Source organism: Pithys albifrons, chromosome 1, assembly GCF_047495875.1.
Source record: "Pithys albifrons albifrons isolate INPA30051 chromosome 1, PitAlb_v1, whole genome shotgun sequence".
In the NCBI taxonomy this organism is placed as follows: domain Eukaryota; kingdom Metazoa; phylum Chordata; class Aves; order Passeriformes; family Thamnophilidae; genus Pithys; species Pithys albifrons.
The window spans coordinates 81,417,048-81,432,688 of NC_092458.1; the positions used below are offsets into that span (position 1 = coordinate 81,417,048).

The 15,641-nt window shown below is 39.2% G+C and overlaps 2 protein-coding genes across 7 annotated transcripts in view; both read right to left on the minus strand.

Annotated features, from left to right (window-relative positions):
* Positions 1 to 3,052: 3,052 nt before the first annotated feature.
* On the minus strand, positions 3,053 to 4,159 carry CCDC89 (coiled-coil domain containing 89). The gene has a single exon (XM_071571628.1). The coding sequence runs from the start codon at positions 4,115 to 4,117 to the stop codon at positions 3,053 to 3,055; it is 1,065 nt and encodes a 354-aa protein (XP_071427729.1). The 5' UTR covers positions 4,118 to 4,159.
* A 2,097-nt stretch (positions 4,160 to 6,256) lies between these two features.
* Positions 6,257 to 15,641, minus strand: part of SYTL2 (synaptotagmin like 2) — a 51,353-nt gene continuing 41,968 nt past the window's right edge. For 5 of the 6 annotated variants that reach the window (XM_071556658.1, XM_071556686.1, XM_071556649.1 and 2 more), the window contains 9 exons: positions 15,117 to 15,211; positions 13,588 to 13,707; positions 12,392 to 12,561; positions 12,002 to 12,104; positions 11,400 to 11,570; positions 10,527 to 10,605; positions 9,563 to 9,662; positions 8,641 to 8,846; positions 6,257 to 7,481 (listed from right to left, as the gene is read on the minus strand). In XM_071556658.1, coding sequence (XP_071412759.1) covers positions 7,336 to 7,481; positions 8,641 to 8,846; positions 9,563 to 9,662; positions 10,527 to 10,605; positions 11,400 to 11,570; positions 12,002 to 12,104; positions 12,392 to 12,561; positions 13,588 to 13,707; positions 15,117 to 15,211 — 1,190 coding nt within the window. In that variant the 3' untranslated portion in view covers positions 6,257 to 7,335. The remainder of the gene's footprint in view (positions 7,482 to 8,640; positions 8,847 to 9,562; positions 9,663 to 10,526; positions 10,606 to 11,399; positions 11,571 to 12,001; positions 12,105 to 12,391; positions 12,562 to 13,587; positions 13,708 to 15,116; positions 15,212 to 15,641) is intronic. The other variant, XM_071556668.1, reaches the window with a different exon arrangement.

The window sequence follows — 15,641 nt, forward strand, 5'->3', positions numbered from 1 at the left end:
AACCGAGAGCAGCTAAGAAGCCATCCATGCCCAGGCATGGGAAACACAAATTTACTTGGTGGTAGAAACTGTATGGTCAGACTTTGTGAAAGATTTGGGCAGGGCTCTCCCCACCTGCCCTTCCAGCCTGCGCAGTGGATTTTTTAGGTGAGGCACAGCGTGCGCAGAACTGGCCCCACCGTTTCAGTCCTGAGGTCCATTTGCCACGGCCGAGCGAGCTTGGACAGTGACAGGGAAGTCCTCGGGACTGTCACAGCACCCGGTACTAACCGGGGCTGACCCTGCTGAGCATCCGAGATGTGACGGGATGTGACGGCAGGGAGGCATTGAACTGCCAGGGGACGGTCCCACTGAGACTCGAACTCAGGTGCTTGGGATTCAGAGTCCAGAGTGCTCTCCATTACACCACGGGACCGCCTATTGGTGGTAGAATTGCCCTGTTAAGGGTTAGGGCTTGACATGCTTCAAGGACCTCAAACCCAGGGGCAGGTTGACAGAGCTTGGGGAGAAGGACGTACTGCTGATGGGAGACACAAAGAATGCAGAATTCACAAGCCACAAGGACATCTGGTAGAACTCCCAAGATAAGGAAGAAACTATTAAACCCAACTCAGCAACTGTGCTAAAATCAGCTCCAACTGGTTGAAAGGTAAGTCCAGCAGAAGATCAGGGCCACTGACTGACAGCCCACCAGCCCAGAGGAGAAAGATTCAGCATGTGGACAAATTTGCATGAGAAACCAGGGAATCATTGACCAACAGAAGATGGAATACTAATTAATGAGAGAATTATGCAACTTTTACCCAACAAACACTAATGTATTTGCTAAAATGTATAAATAATTTAAAGTTTTGATTGCTTGATTTGTGGATCACTATCGCACACCCAGACTTGTGCAACTCTGAAATGAATAATAAATGTTACTCTCGAGTGTGTAAATGTTAATATATTTTACTCTCGAGTGTGTAATTATCGGCTTGTTGCACATCGGGTAACAAATCTGCGGTTTGTGGACAACAGGGTGTATGAGGGTGGGGGTCGAGAAGTGTGTAGGAGGTGGGGTTTGGGGTCTATGATGTGGAATGTGTGTGTGATGGGTGAGGGTGTAGGGAGGAAGGTCTCTCACTCCCAGACATCACCAAGGGGAAGGAACAGGGATGTCCCCAGGGACTGAAGGATTTGGGGGCTCTCCCACCAAACCCTGAGTATTTAGGCACCTGGTTTCAGGCACTCTTTCAGAGACCAGAGGGATTCAGGTACTTTCAGAGACCAGAGGGATTCAGGCACTTCTTGGTGCCTATTAACCGATTCAAACAGAGCAGCCAGCTCTCGTCCTGCTGTGTTCGTTCCTCAGACCACGAGCCTAGTGTGTAGCCTAGGACAGTTGTCATTTACAGTGTACATACCAACATTGAAACTAATTAAATGTACACGTGGGGTGGCCAGAGAAGGGAAAATACGGTTAAAAAGTAGGAGGATGTAAGGTGTAGAACATATGCGGAATGACATTTGTAGGAGCCAGGATCAGAAGAAATGCTGTGATTTCTAACAGGTGGTGGAACAATACTTCTCATCTGGCTTTGTATGGGTTCAAGGAGAATCCAAAGTAGTTCAGAAGGCAAGTCTTCTGGCAGCTACTTCTTATGTAGAGTCAGAATCCTAGAATTACAGAATGGTTTGGGTTGGAAGGACCTTAAAGATCTTCTAGTTCCAAACTCTCTGCCCTGGGCAAGGACCTCTTCCCCTGCATCAGGTTGCTCAAAGCCCCATCGAACCTGGCCTTGAACACTTCCAGCAATGGGGCATCCACAGCTTCTCTGGTAGACTTGTGCCATGATCAGAAACATCTGGTTCAGTAAGTCCTTGAGATGAACTGGTCACTGGCTGGAGGATCTCCAGACCTGCTGCTTCTGGTCACTTCTCTACATGAGATCAATAGATACCAAGTTTGATGTGGTGCTGTGGCTTTGTAGATGCTCAGGACCATGAGATACTCAAACCATTACCTAAATCCTTAAGCTATTTCAAGGTACATGCATGTGGCAGAGAACTTGGGGAACTCCAGAGGCAGCTGCCTACAGCCCTGGTGGGGGATGATGTTTGGCGCACGTGGTTTGTTTGGTTTTTTTGTTGGAGATTTAAAGAGCAGCAGATAAAACTCAGCAGCTAAAAAACTTCCTCCTTGCCTAGGAGACAAGAGAAGGAGTGGGAGGTCTCTGCATCTCAAAGTGCTGACAGGAAAGATTTTTTTTTTTCCAAAAACTGCCAGACATGCTAAAAAACGGAAGGGTGTATCATTACTATGTCTCTGCAGAAAGCACCTAAAACAGAAAAAAATATCCTGGCAGAACATCTAGAACCTCAACATGTTTCAAAGATTGTTGAAATCACCCAAAAGGCTTGACAATTTTTTTTTAGGTGAATGGGGATATAAATAATGTTGTGGCATTAAATAAGGTTAAAACAACTGCAGAAACCTATAAGACTACTAGAAAACTATACATAGTAATTTGCTTGAGCATATGATTTTGTGTGTTACCTGTTCTTGCATTTTCCCTGTTAAGTTCCTGAATTATGACTTTATGATGAAGCTATTGCAAGGTGGGATTTCTTTCTTGGAGCCTTAATGTGCTAAACTTCACGGAAGAATCAAAGACAAAAGGCTAAGGATTTGAGCTTTTGGCCATCTCAAAAAATAAAGTGCTTTCAACAGTAAACAAACAAACAAAAAATTAAAAACAACAACAACAACAACAACAACAACAAAACAGCAAAAAACCCCCTATGTTTCAGCAGAGGTTAGGACCAAATGAATGAAATTCATATTTTATATTTTCCACCCTAATGGAATCACCCCTCAGATTTAACAGCATAACGATTTTCTTAGGCAAAAGTGTAATGACCAATAGGCTACAGAACAGTTCTTATAGAAGGGTTTCAACTAGTGAGGATATTACAAAGAAACCAGAAGACAGCCCCATGAAAGGGAACAAAATGCAGGGGTGTGTTATCTTAGGGGCACCTGCTGAGAGGAGAACAGAGGATGCTACAGTTATGCAACAAAGTGCCGGAGTTTGACATTCAGTGCTCTTTCTTTAGTCAGCAAATCCATACTGTGCTTTCTGTAAGCATCGAACCGCAGAGAGAGCTCATTGTATGCCTGCTTGCTGCTTTCCAGCTGACCTTGGAGCTCTTGGACCTTCAGATCTTTGTCCACTGCTACTGCCTCTTTCTCAAGGCACCTTCCTGCTCTCTGGATGGCTTCTTCTGCAGCTTCCAACTTCTCCCCCAGCTCCTGAATCTCCTGTTCCTTGTCTTGCAGAGCTTTACCCCTCTCCATGGCCAGGTTCAGTAACTGCTCTTTCTCTTTGTGTGCCCTTTCCAGCTTGGCCTGCACCTCCCTGCCTTGAGCCCTCTGCTGACTTTCTGCCTGCTCTGCCCTTGCAACAGCTTGTTGGTGCCTCTCCTCTAGGAATTGCAGCTGCTTCTTTAGTGAATCCACTTCCTGGGTGTAGGCACCTGCTTGGTGGCTCTGAGCTTCCAGCAGCTCCTGTTCTCGCTCCTGGGCTCTGTGACTCTCATAAGCATGTTTCTCCTGCAAGGAGTACAACTGCTGTGAGAGCTTCCTGGCCTGGGCAGCCAGCCGAAGCACTTCAGCTTCCTTGTCCCTCACAGCCTGGCTGAAGAGTGCTTCCTTCTCCTGCCGCAGGCGCTGGTTCTCCTCCCACAGCTGCAGATGCCATTTCCTATGTTCATTCCTGAACTGGATCATCTTTTCATGGTTATTGGCCAGATCCATGAAGCGCCCCTCCAAATGCTGAATTCGCAGCATCTGGGTTTCAATTTTCAGAGCATCCTCTGTCCTCAGTTTTTCAAGCTCCATGTTGAGCTGCTCCAGGGCTCTGCAGCGTTTGTGCGTGTCATCTGCTTTCTTTGTCAGCATAGAGATAAGATGATGCTGTTGTTCTAGGTGTGAAAGCAGCAGTGCCTTCTCACTCCTCTCCTTAGAATTCTCACAGAGTTCCTCCAGGCCTTTTTTAAGATATTCCATGTCTTTGCCTGTCTCTGGATCACCTGTGGAGCTGGCTGCCCCTGCCCCTCTCTCTGCCTGAGCCATGGAGCCCCTGTCTCACACAAAGACAAGAAAAAAAAATTTATAGTAGCTGCTTCTCTTAGTGACACTCAGCCTGATTAAACATTACCCAGTGGTTGTAGGGCCAACACCACTGCAAATAAGCTGGTGGAGTTTCTCTGGAAGTCCAGCAAATCTGATGGGGGGGAACAGAACCTCCCAAAACAGATGTCAGCCTGTAACCATACAGTCCTATAGCCCTCTCCACATCCTTTGGTTCAGAGTCAGGGCTGAGAAGGTTGACAGACTGCATGAACAAAAGCAAAAAATGTAGGCTTAGTATTTATGCAAGCCTATTCATTTTCTGAGTACTAACTTTGCTAATTATTCTTTCTCAAAGTGCTGCTGTTGCACCCATAAGAACTACTATCATATTTAAGTCAAAAGCTTGTAAGTGATAAAGCTGTAAATAATTCCTTAAGCAATCCTTTTCCCCTGCCTTTATTTTCTCCCACAGACTCTGTAATACAATAGCAAATAAAACATGGATGGTTACAAACTTCTAATTGATTTATAAGATTTTAGAAGTATATTGCTCATTAAAAAATAACTGAATAGTCTTATTCTGTGCTTAAAGATTTAGGAATAAAATAAGAGATCTATACAATGCTAATAGTTACTGAATGCCCTGTGATACAAAGACTTTGTGAATGGAGAAACAGTTCCTTATTTGAGTTTTGGCATTGATTTTCTGAATTATTTTAGGCATGTAATATTAAATGTCTGGTTCTTCTAAATAAGGAAAATATTTATATTACATAGGCTCCAAAATGATTATTGATGCCAAATCACAGAGCATGCTACCCAGACATTTGAAAAATTAGCCTAAAACTTATCTACAAGTTTTAGTTCTAGATGCAGACCTGAAATTACAAAGCACACGAAACAGCATGCTGATAATCAGGTTTTGTGACTTCCTGGGCTTTGACTGGAGATAAAGATAGAATGTGAGAAGGAGCCAACTTAAAGCACAGATGAAAAATAATGTACAGCAAAAATGAATTAACACCTGTGAAGGAGGTAGAGTTTGAGTTGGGTAGTAATGACCGTCAGTACAGACACCAGCTCTGTCTCCATCGTCCTACATTCTTCCACTGTTGCTACCTCAGATCCAGCCAAAGTATTTTGAAGTAATGGAGGAAAGGAAGAAGGACTGAAAGGCTTAGGCCATCCAGTGGAAATATAGTGAAGAGCAGGGTTTAACAAGATAAAACTGTTTTCTTACCAGGTATTTTGTTTCCTCTGTTTGTCATCACTCCTGCTGTGAGGTTCTGTCTCCATGGAGGCAAGACGTTGAATCCAATCACCCTAGAGCTCATGACCTCATATGGACTGGCTGGAGCTGGGCCAGCCCCACCAGGGTGGCTGAAAGAGCTGGCAGTGTTTCTTAGCAAACAAACATTGCTGACACTCTAAAAAGCATGTAGTTTTGGAAAGGAGAAGAGAATTTTCACATGCTTGAAGAACTCATCACTCTTGGTTTTTAAGCCTCTGAAATTGTAGGTCATTTTCAAAGCAACATATATTTTCAGGTGAAAAATTAATTTATACCAGCAGTGAACACAAATAAATCAGATGCCTCTTTTCCAGAATAACCACCCTTTCAGGAGTAGCTCTTGAATATAGAACCAAGCCAACCACTGCTATCATTTCAGTACAATGTTCTGAAGTGTCATATGCACATATTACCTAGTCACATAAGAAGTGTATGTGTCTGGCAAAGTGTCTGTGGCAGCTACTGATCTCATCCAGAAGACCTGAAGCAATGAGAAGTCAAAGACTGGCAACTACTTTTGGCATTTGTAAACTCCACAGGCTGTGACAGTGGGTTCCCCAGCAGGTTGAATAGCACCTTCCCTTTTTTTCCCATTCATAGTGTAGAAATTCCAAGTAGTATTTAAATTTCTGTAATGACATCAATTGAGTTGAAACTGTGAAGACCTCCCTTCTCCCCTCTCCTCTAACTTAAGCTGCAAGATGTCACCAGCTTTTAGACATGTGCAGTTGGAACAAATAAATGTGCATTATTTTCAAAAATGTTTTCCTCCTGCATTTTGCTATATTGAATGCTGAATGGCTAACATAAACCACTAGGGTCTAATAAACATTGCAATCCTATTTAGTTTCAATGGGCTGCTTTTTATTTTAAAAAAGTAATACATTTAATATGTTATGCATTTATCTATCAGTAGCATGCATTTCTACAAGTTACAATTCCAGTCTTATTTCCTATGCTGCAAAACTACCTAAGTCAAGACCACCATAGTCCCACCAGTCCCCTAATGGTGATGCTGAAGCACAGGTAGGTTACTTCTTGCAAAAAAAAAAAAAAAAAAAAAAACAAAACCTAATAGATACAGGTACAAACAAGTGCTCTTTAAAGAATAAATACCAAAGGTACTAGTCATCACTAAAACTGGCATGTTTAGATCCTTTTGAATTGAATAGCATGGGAACAAAAAAGTTCATCCTTATGTCTTTAGCATTTAAGAGTAAGTATTGTAGACTAGCAAGATAATTAACACATATATAAAGCAAACTTCTTAAAATCCTGATTTTTTACAGTACTTTGGAACTAAGTCCTCTGTACATTGTATAATAGGTTCTCAACAGTACCACTTCATGTCATGCTTCTTTCATTGGAGAAGCCACTTTCATATCCTAGAAATATACAACTACAAATAGAGGAACTTTCAAAAAACTAAATTCTTCATGCCTCTATTCCATGCTGGTGAGATCCAACATGGCATAATGAGGATACAAACATATATTAAGGAACTTTAGCACAAATGTTGCTGTCTTATCAATAAGACTTCATGAACAATCCTAGGAGTGTACAGAAACAGTTGACATGCTCTTATTTTTCACCTGATAATTTAGATCATTTAAGGGATCAGCAATGCTTCAGTTAGGCAGCAGTTATCCAGGTATCATGGCTACCTCTAATGTCGAGTTCTGTAAGCACCTTCTTTCTTGAAGTTGTTTTCAGTGAATAAGAAATCTAAAAATCCCTTCAATTTACATAAATTTCTGCAGGCAAATTTTGATTTGAAATACAAAGAGACATATGACAGCACAAAACCAGAACAGCAACAGAGCAAAAACTGTCAAATGCTACTGTGTGCCTCTTCCAAGTTTCACCCCCTACAAATGCAGTTTCATTCCTAGGATTTCTTTTTGACACTAGCAATTAAAAAAACACCTTATTTTGTCAATTTTGCAACCATAAGCATCCGGAGAGGTAGTGTATCTTCTATCCAGGTGTTTGGAGAATTCATCATCTTCTCCCAAAGGGCAGTTTCATCTGAAGTAGAATCCATCCAGTCTACTGTAGTTCCATAGCTTTTGCCTAGAAAAAAGTAGGTTTGAAGAGAAACATTACTCAATATGCTGCAGAGATGAGAGCAGACAATCAAATTTGCCTGTTCTGAAATGGTTACACCTCCTCAGGTAGCTGACCTAGTGCTTTGGAGATCCAGCTCTATGTTTTTGCTCTTGAAAAATTCTGTCAAATACAATTAACAAGAGTTTCACACAGACTTTGTCATCTTTCTCCAGACTTTTTCCTTGTTACTCTTGGTCTTTTTGTCACAATCCCAAGGAAAAAGATGTTATTTGCCCATATATCTGAGAAGGTTTAATAATAACACAGGATACTCTTTTTGTACTGAAATGCAACTTTGGTTATTCTAAAATTCAAACTTAGATTTACTATTCTAATTTGTAATTTAGGTTATTCTGGTGAACCGTGAAACAAGTTAGTTTGTGAAAGATGATTTTCTACATTGTATTTCTTGAGAAGATTCCAAAAACTAACGCAAACCAGAGAGCAGAATGAAAGGGACAAATAGGAGAACTGTCTGTTTCTCCTGTTATCATACCTGCATATCTTATATTGCTCTTAAGATAAAAACTTGTTTGCATTTATAATTTTTTCTATTCAATATCTTAAAATCTTATCACAGATTCCTGATTTATCCCTTTTTTTCCACCCCTTGCTGTCTTTACACCACACCCCTAGTTTTTACATGTAAGTTTGTAAGATATTATCAAGGTTTTGAGTGCAGGAATAGCATAATCTTGTAATCTCATTAATGATGCACTTTTTTGCAGCCCATCTCTACCACATTTATATATCTCTACTGAAGTTCACTTCTGTGTTTGTTCACTGTACAAAGCTTAACTGCACAAGCTAGCTTTGCAAAAGTGCAGTTTGCAGTAAGCCCACAATTCTCAGAACCTTCCATGCTATAACAACATATGTCCAGACAAAAGTTTATTTCTAATATTTCTCACTTGTCAGTCATCCTATTATTTACATTTCAGGATCTGTGCTGAAGAATAGGTAAGTTACTGAAGGAAACTGTTCAGGGAATAAATAACTGAAAGGCTATTCAGTGGCCTTCTCAAAAAATAGAAGAAATGGAAAAGAAAAAGGGGAGAAAAAACCAAACCACCAGGAAAGACTATTTTGTAAATTAAATATTAATGTGATAATTGTCCAGTACCTGTTCCAAGGCCTATCCTGAGACCTCCCAGAAAGTGGTTGGCTAGTTTGTTGTGATCCCAGACTGTGAGTTCTATGCAGGCTTCTTTCAGATCTTCTGGTCTAAAGCCGTCGTACACCATGGTGTGGTTGAATACTGGGTTTGCAGTTTTAGTAACTGTCCTTGTTTTCTGGCGACTTTTTCTGCTAGTGTCTGGAAGAATGGTACTTCAGAAAGAAAGTGTTGTCAGTTTGCAGTTACACGCCACAGCCTGCATTAAACATACTGAAATGGCAAAAGCTACTGATTAACCCTGTGCTTGGCATGTTAGAACATGACTGAAGATCAGATGTTTTATGGAGATGAAGTCAAGGGTCATATTTTCAGTCCCTTACAAGCAATACTGGCAGCACGTATGCACCCTTGTGCTTCAGAGGTTGGAAGGGGAAGAGGCACAAGTTAGTTTATTTGCTGTTTTATTACTGACACCAAAACTCTGTTGTTGCTGCCAGAGATTTCCTCACCCATCCTGTTATTCTTGTCTCTTTACATTTTCAATCTGTATATGAAAAAGAAGGAGAAAGAAATACAGCTACGTTTCTCACTTCTGTCTCCTCCCATGGTTTGCTAAGCTGAACTGTAGTCTTGCACAAACATGCTTTGTTTAAATGTGAATAAATGCAGGAACAGTTTGACTCTTTCTTCCCTCAAGTAAGAGACAAAACTAAAGTTATACAAGAAGTTCTTCCAGTAACTTTTACTTGGTGGTGCATACTTACCCTCTGGAAGCTGCAAGGCCTTCAGGAAAATTTGCATGACAATAAAGGAGAATCAGAAAACAATTCAGTGTGGTTTTTTAATATGAATGTAGAAAAGATACAATTAGAAAGCACAGCACTAGCAATACTACGCTGCCATATTTTATGACTTCAACAATTCTTACCACTTAATAAAAGAGTTGAGCCTGTTCCCTCTCAGAAGAGGAAGGCTATGACATTCCTTCACCCAGATGTGGACCTCACCAGTAGGTAGAGTCTTCTTCCCTGTAAAAATGAAACAAAACTTCTGCTTAAGCAGATTCCTTTTAAAGGTAATTTTTATGATGCAGCAGTTCCTGCCCATTTGTAGAGGTGATATTCAGCCTAGAATTATTATCTCACATCTTAATTCAACATTGCTCTCTGTACTCTGGAAGATCAAACCTTCATCCCATCAAAGTAGTCTAAGATAACATGTCTGCATCCCTACAGTGAATTTCCTTCTGTTAAAACAGCAAACATATGCTACTGTTCTTCTCTTTCCAAGCCTCCTAGATAAAGAGATCAGCTTGTGTTCATGCTATGTCATGTTATCATTTATTGCTGCTTGTACTTTAAAACAAGCTGTAGCCTTTGTGCTTTAAATATTTTTAATTCTTTTTGACTGACTGACTGACTGACTGACTGTCTGGATTAAAGACCTGGCCTGGCTTCACTCTCAGATCTGTCAGTTACCAGTCGCCACACAAGATTAAACCAAAGAGATCACACTGCTTTAAATCTGTGCATTCTAAATAGTTCCTAATGTTTCCTACATCTAGTATTGCTTGGATTCACTCTGTTGTCATTATTTATTTAGCATATCTCAGCACCTGCATGAGGATTTATAATCTGTAAACTTATTAAGAAAACAGAATTTTGTTACAAGTACATTGGATTACAAATCTTAGATTACAACAATGGGGTTAATTTCTTCCATACTAACATTAAAAAGAGCTAAATATCCCAATGTGATCTTTGAGATCCTTAACTGAACTCATAACCAGGATGAATTTAATTCTCTAGGAAGAAAAAAAGAAAATCTACTTTAATCTTAAAAAGTCTGAAGTGATTGAAAGGCCTGAAAAACCCAAGCAAAGCAATACCTACCTCCACTGGGGTGTGGGACATACTGGAGGGCTAGTTTTATCTCCCCTCTGTTTTCTAGATCAAGAGCCATTGTTGAAGTCTGAAATTTTAAAAATAAATAAATAAATAAATAAATAAAGCCCTGCATGCCTACAAATCTTAGACCTTGCAGTTCATGCCCAGTTTACTATGCAAAGTTTTCCACTGGAATAAACTTGACTTCTAAATGAGACAAGGTTTTTTTCTCTTGTTTCCTTATCCATTAGTCTTCCCTCAATTTACAGGACATGAGGGATTTTAGGGCACTTTTATTTACCTGACAGTGCCTCAGATAGTTAGCTCTTCTACAAAATCAGGCAATATCCAGAAGAGGCAAACAGGCTTTGTAAGCACATTTTTCCACTGTTGTAAAATTATTTAAGACCAGAAAATACATTCTTTCAATCAGCAAACTTACTCTTTGAGCAATAGAAAGTACATTTCTCTAAACTTATTTCTGTAGTGTAGATTTTGGCTGAAACCCATTAACAAACAAGACAAATGCAGACATGGAAGTCATCATTACATCTGATATTAAAATGGTGCTGCACTGGGTCCATATTCTCAGCAGGTTTACTTTATATTCAGTGAACAAGCACCTTCAGGTTTCTGTTGCAGCAACATGATATAAGTGAGAAGTACCTTGAAATTCCAACTCTTTAGACTATGAGAAAGTTTTTGCTACTATAATAGCTAGCTAGACTAAAAGAAACCTCAGAACTGTATGTTCCATTTACTAGTATATATGTATTTTTAATTATAAGCAACACAAACCCCACAGAGCACACCAGAACAAGATAAATAGTGACTTAGTTTTGCACTTACACGGCAGAAAACACAAAACAGCCAACCTACCCTTGGCTTGAGGGGAAACCAGTTGATCTGCTTGTTGGATCGATCATTCCAGTCCCAAGTTCCTAAATCCAACTCCACTTCACCAAGGAAGCTATTCCTCCCAAAAGTATCATTGTGCCAGACAGATATATTAAGGCTTTGGTTCTTTAGGAAATCCTTCTCAATTTTATACTGTCAGGAGGAAGAAATGAGGAAAAAAGAGTAAAACACAATGAATTTTTATCAACGCTGTGTCTGCAAGTGATAAGGTTAGAAAAAAATGTGTCTAGGTTTATACATCCATAACTGCTCACTTCCTCATTTCAGAAAACAAACACAGAAAGAAGAAACAATAAACCCCAGCTCTTTAGTTTTTATTTCAAGCATCTTAAGCTCATGCTTGGCTAGTGTTTCACTACAAGAAGTCTAAAACAACCAGCGTTCTCAGTGCCGTGTCCAGAGTTCACTGTAGAGTTAACCAATCAGTGGAACAACATAGTCACCTCTACACAGCAATCCTCATGCTAACATCTCTTGAGTGCATCTGGACCTGTCCCTAAAAGTTAAGGTTCCTCATACATCACACATGCAGTATTAATTTCTGGTAGTAGTCTGATAAATACCCGCAGTATTTCATTATAGACTGGATTAAAAGTTTTCTTTTTGACAGACGTCTTCCGTTTGCCCAGCTTGTATTTCTCTGGAAGCAGGTAGGTCTTTACATACCTAAAATTTAGACAGACTTGTTAGAAGACAAAAAGCTTTTAAAAGAGAATTTAATATTCTTAAAATTTTGATTTTCCCATATTAATATATAGATATACCATTTTATAATGACAGTTCTATAGTCAATCAGAATGAAAAAAAAAACCTCAAAGCATGTTAGAGCTTCTTCATCCATTTATTAGGTTGTTTGCTCTGACAGGTTAGAGATATTGGAAAACCCCATCAGTTTTCATTTCACATTAAAGCAAAAACTTCCATTAAAAAATAAATACATTCTTTGTACTTACGGGTCTGAACGCTGTCGCTTGACATCTGCTACTGCCAAGTCCTTACACTGGCAAATAAAAATGTGGAGCTCGTTCAGCTGTTCCACATAATCAACAGCAAACTGAATGTTCCCCTTCACATCAACATTGCCAAAGTCTGCACTATAGATGCTCATCAGACTTCCGCTCACCTGCATCATACAAGAGGAGAAAAGTGTTCCAGGCACTGCATTTCACCAGATACTTCAAGATTAGGGCAGAAGTTAGGCTCAGAATTCAGACAGTAAAGAAACCAACTGTGTCTCTTTAGATGTAATAAGAAAACGTAATGAATATTGTTATACAAGCTCCTCAGCAGGCAGATTAACAAAAGAAAGATATTTGAAAATCAAAGGTGTTAGGGCAAGTTTTCTACAAAAAATTTGAATGGTTTAATTGCATTGAGATAGAGAAAAATGAAATTATATCATGCTGTATGTCTAGAGATTGCCTGTGATAAGATCCTTATTTAGAATTATTTCTAAATCTCTTCAGTTGATCTTCCTTGCACAAAGCAGAGCTTAAGAGTTTAGGACAACAGACCTTCTGCAAAAAAAGCCAAACCAAAACAAAAAAAAAAAACCAAACAAAAAGACTAGTGGATAAAGTCTATATGGCTGAAATATGTGTCTAAATATATAGCTAAATAAAACACTGAAAATTAAACACAACATACAGAGAAAGATGTATTTTTTTTTTAATTTCAACATCTTTCCCCAAAATTCTACCTTTTCATACTGCAATTCCACATAAACAAATGACTTTTGATTAGGTAGTTTACTGACTCAGTTACACACCCAACATATCAATGATATTTTCTGCTTTCACACATTTCTCCCCCCTTTCTCCTTTACTAAATGTTTGTCCTCTATAAATTGTTCCTCATTTTCAGCTACAAATGTAAGCTCTTAGGGTAAAATCCATGGCTTTGTTCAGAGTCCTGAACAGGCTCCATTTTGTTACTAAAAAAAAATAAATTAAAATCTATTTAATTTTATTTTATTTAGTTCAGGCAATTCCATGCATGGAACTATGTTATGTTCATGTAACAGAGATGGAAAGAAGAAGACAGAGATGCCAAGGGAAGAAAGGTAAGAGGAATGAGAAGAGGCATGAAACAATATTAAAGAGAATAGCAAAAGCAAAATGCCATTAAAACAAGGCTTTGGTTTACATACAGAGGATAAGGAGGCCATGCCAGAAGAGCTGCTAAGATTGGTTAGAGAGCTGGGACTCTTCTTGATTCTGCCAAAGGAATAACTGCTTTCTGATGCTGTATCTGTCTCTCTGTCATCACTCTAAAAAAAACATCCCAGAAAGAAAATCTGTGTACTTTCTTTATAGTTACAAAGAACATTGAAAAAACCAAAACCAAACAAACAGAATTTTAATGTAGATTGAGACTCAGTGAAAACCTGAATTTAAATTCCCTTGTAGTGCAACATGAATAATATTTCTTGAATTAGGTCATGCATTTAAAGTTGAAAGGGAATATTTCTGAGGAACAGCCTACACTGATTATTTTTAATCAGAAATACAACTGTGCACAGGGGTTTGTTTGTTTGTTTGTTTAAATCTCAAATAGCAATGAAAAAGTACAAAGTTAAGTTTATTCTACTTCTCTATGTCACTTTCTCATGCATAAACTTAAGCAAGTGATAATGCTCAGGTCTCTTACCAGTCCCTTTCTGTTACACAGCAAATGCTGTCACGTTCAGTGCCTCTACCTGGAGGGCAGCTGGCTGGAAGCTGCACAGAACAGCACTGGATACAGCAAATGGTTTCTGCAGTCTTCTTGCCAGAGGGCAAGCAGGACCTTGCTTTTCCCTCAGGGAACTGCAATTCTGATTTCCTTGGTCATTATCAGATTGCATTCTTACAATCCCATTCTATCCCAATGCTCTCTCTGCACCATAACATTGATTTACTTCCCACATGTGCCTTGGCATCTTCCTTTGCAAGCTGTTATGGACAGTGTCATCTCCCTGTTGTGTCCCACCCACAAACAATTTACATTCCCCTCTCCTTTAAACAGTTTGGAACTGATTTCATAGATCTTCTATTAAGAGATGCAGGATTAGTAAACAACAATTTCTACATACTTAAAGAAATCATTATTTAAATCAATAAATATATAGCATATAAACAATTTGAGTAAGTCTTTATAAAGTCTGTTGATTATAGCTTCTCTGGTCATGTCTGTACTTGTTCCCAAGTTCAGAGGGCAATGGTAAGGACTGACTAATGTCCATCCATCCTACCTAGAGCAAGAGTTCTTAACAAAAAATTCATTTGGAGAGTGCTATTTGAGACTGTACAAAATAAATCCAGAGAATGATGTGACAGTAAGCAGTGTGGGTAGTCAGTCCTGTTACATGGAATCTTTAAAAGGCAGAAAAATCATAAATCCTCTTATAAGGCAAGGATCTATAGTAATTAGACAAGGGGGAATGGCTTTAAACTACCTGAAAGAGGGCAGGTGTAGATCAGATATTAGGAATAAATTCTTTGCTGTTCAAATTGTTTATCAAACTGCAGTGTCATTTTAAGAGATTTGAATATGTCCTCAAGCTTGTTCCAAGGCCCACACCATGATGATGGTTATAACAATGATCAGGCATGCCATGGTGTCATGCATTCTGAAATTTCACTTGCAGAGTTAACAGATCGGTACCTGAAACTATAGTATTTCAGAGACAGAACTTACCTCTTCCTGTACGAATGATGGTACTGACTTGCTCAGTCCTTTAAGTTTTTCAGGGTTGGAAAACATCTTATCAGGCTGTGAAGGCACTGTGGAAACTGAAGAGCAGTAATTCAAAAGGCTTCAAAACCACTGTTTGTACTTCAGAACAGTGAGATTCCATAACAGGACACAATTAGAAACAGATCACTTCAGATTAAACACATGCACATGCACAACCAGTTTACAACTTGGATGCAAGAGGGTTTTTTCCTCCTCAACGAAGATATCATTACGAAGGAGAATCTACTTTGAAATCTCCTGTAACCCTCATGTTACTTGACATGATGTACAAGCCTGGGTGCTACAAGAAAATTCTGACCAAAAGTAGTGAAGAAAACATTTTCTGTTTATCTTCTATATTTTCTTCCTAGAATAAGTGCACCCATGCACTGATTGTATCTCCACTGCCATTAGAATCATGTTAAGGTTCTTAGTAAGAAATTAGAATACAAGCTAAACTATGTTCTTTTATTTAGTTTATTTAAC

Coding starts and splice junctions, on each gene's coding strand:
- CCDC89 (XM_071571628.1), bottom strand. CDS start 4,117: ATGGCTCAGGCAGAGAGAGGGGCAGGGGCAGCCAGCTCCACAGGTGAT.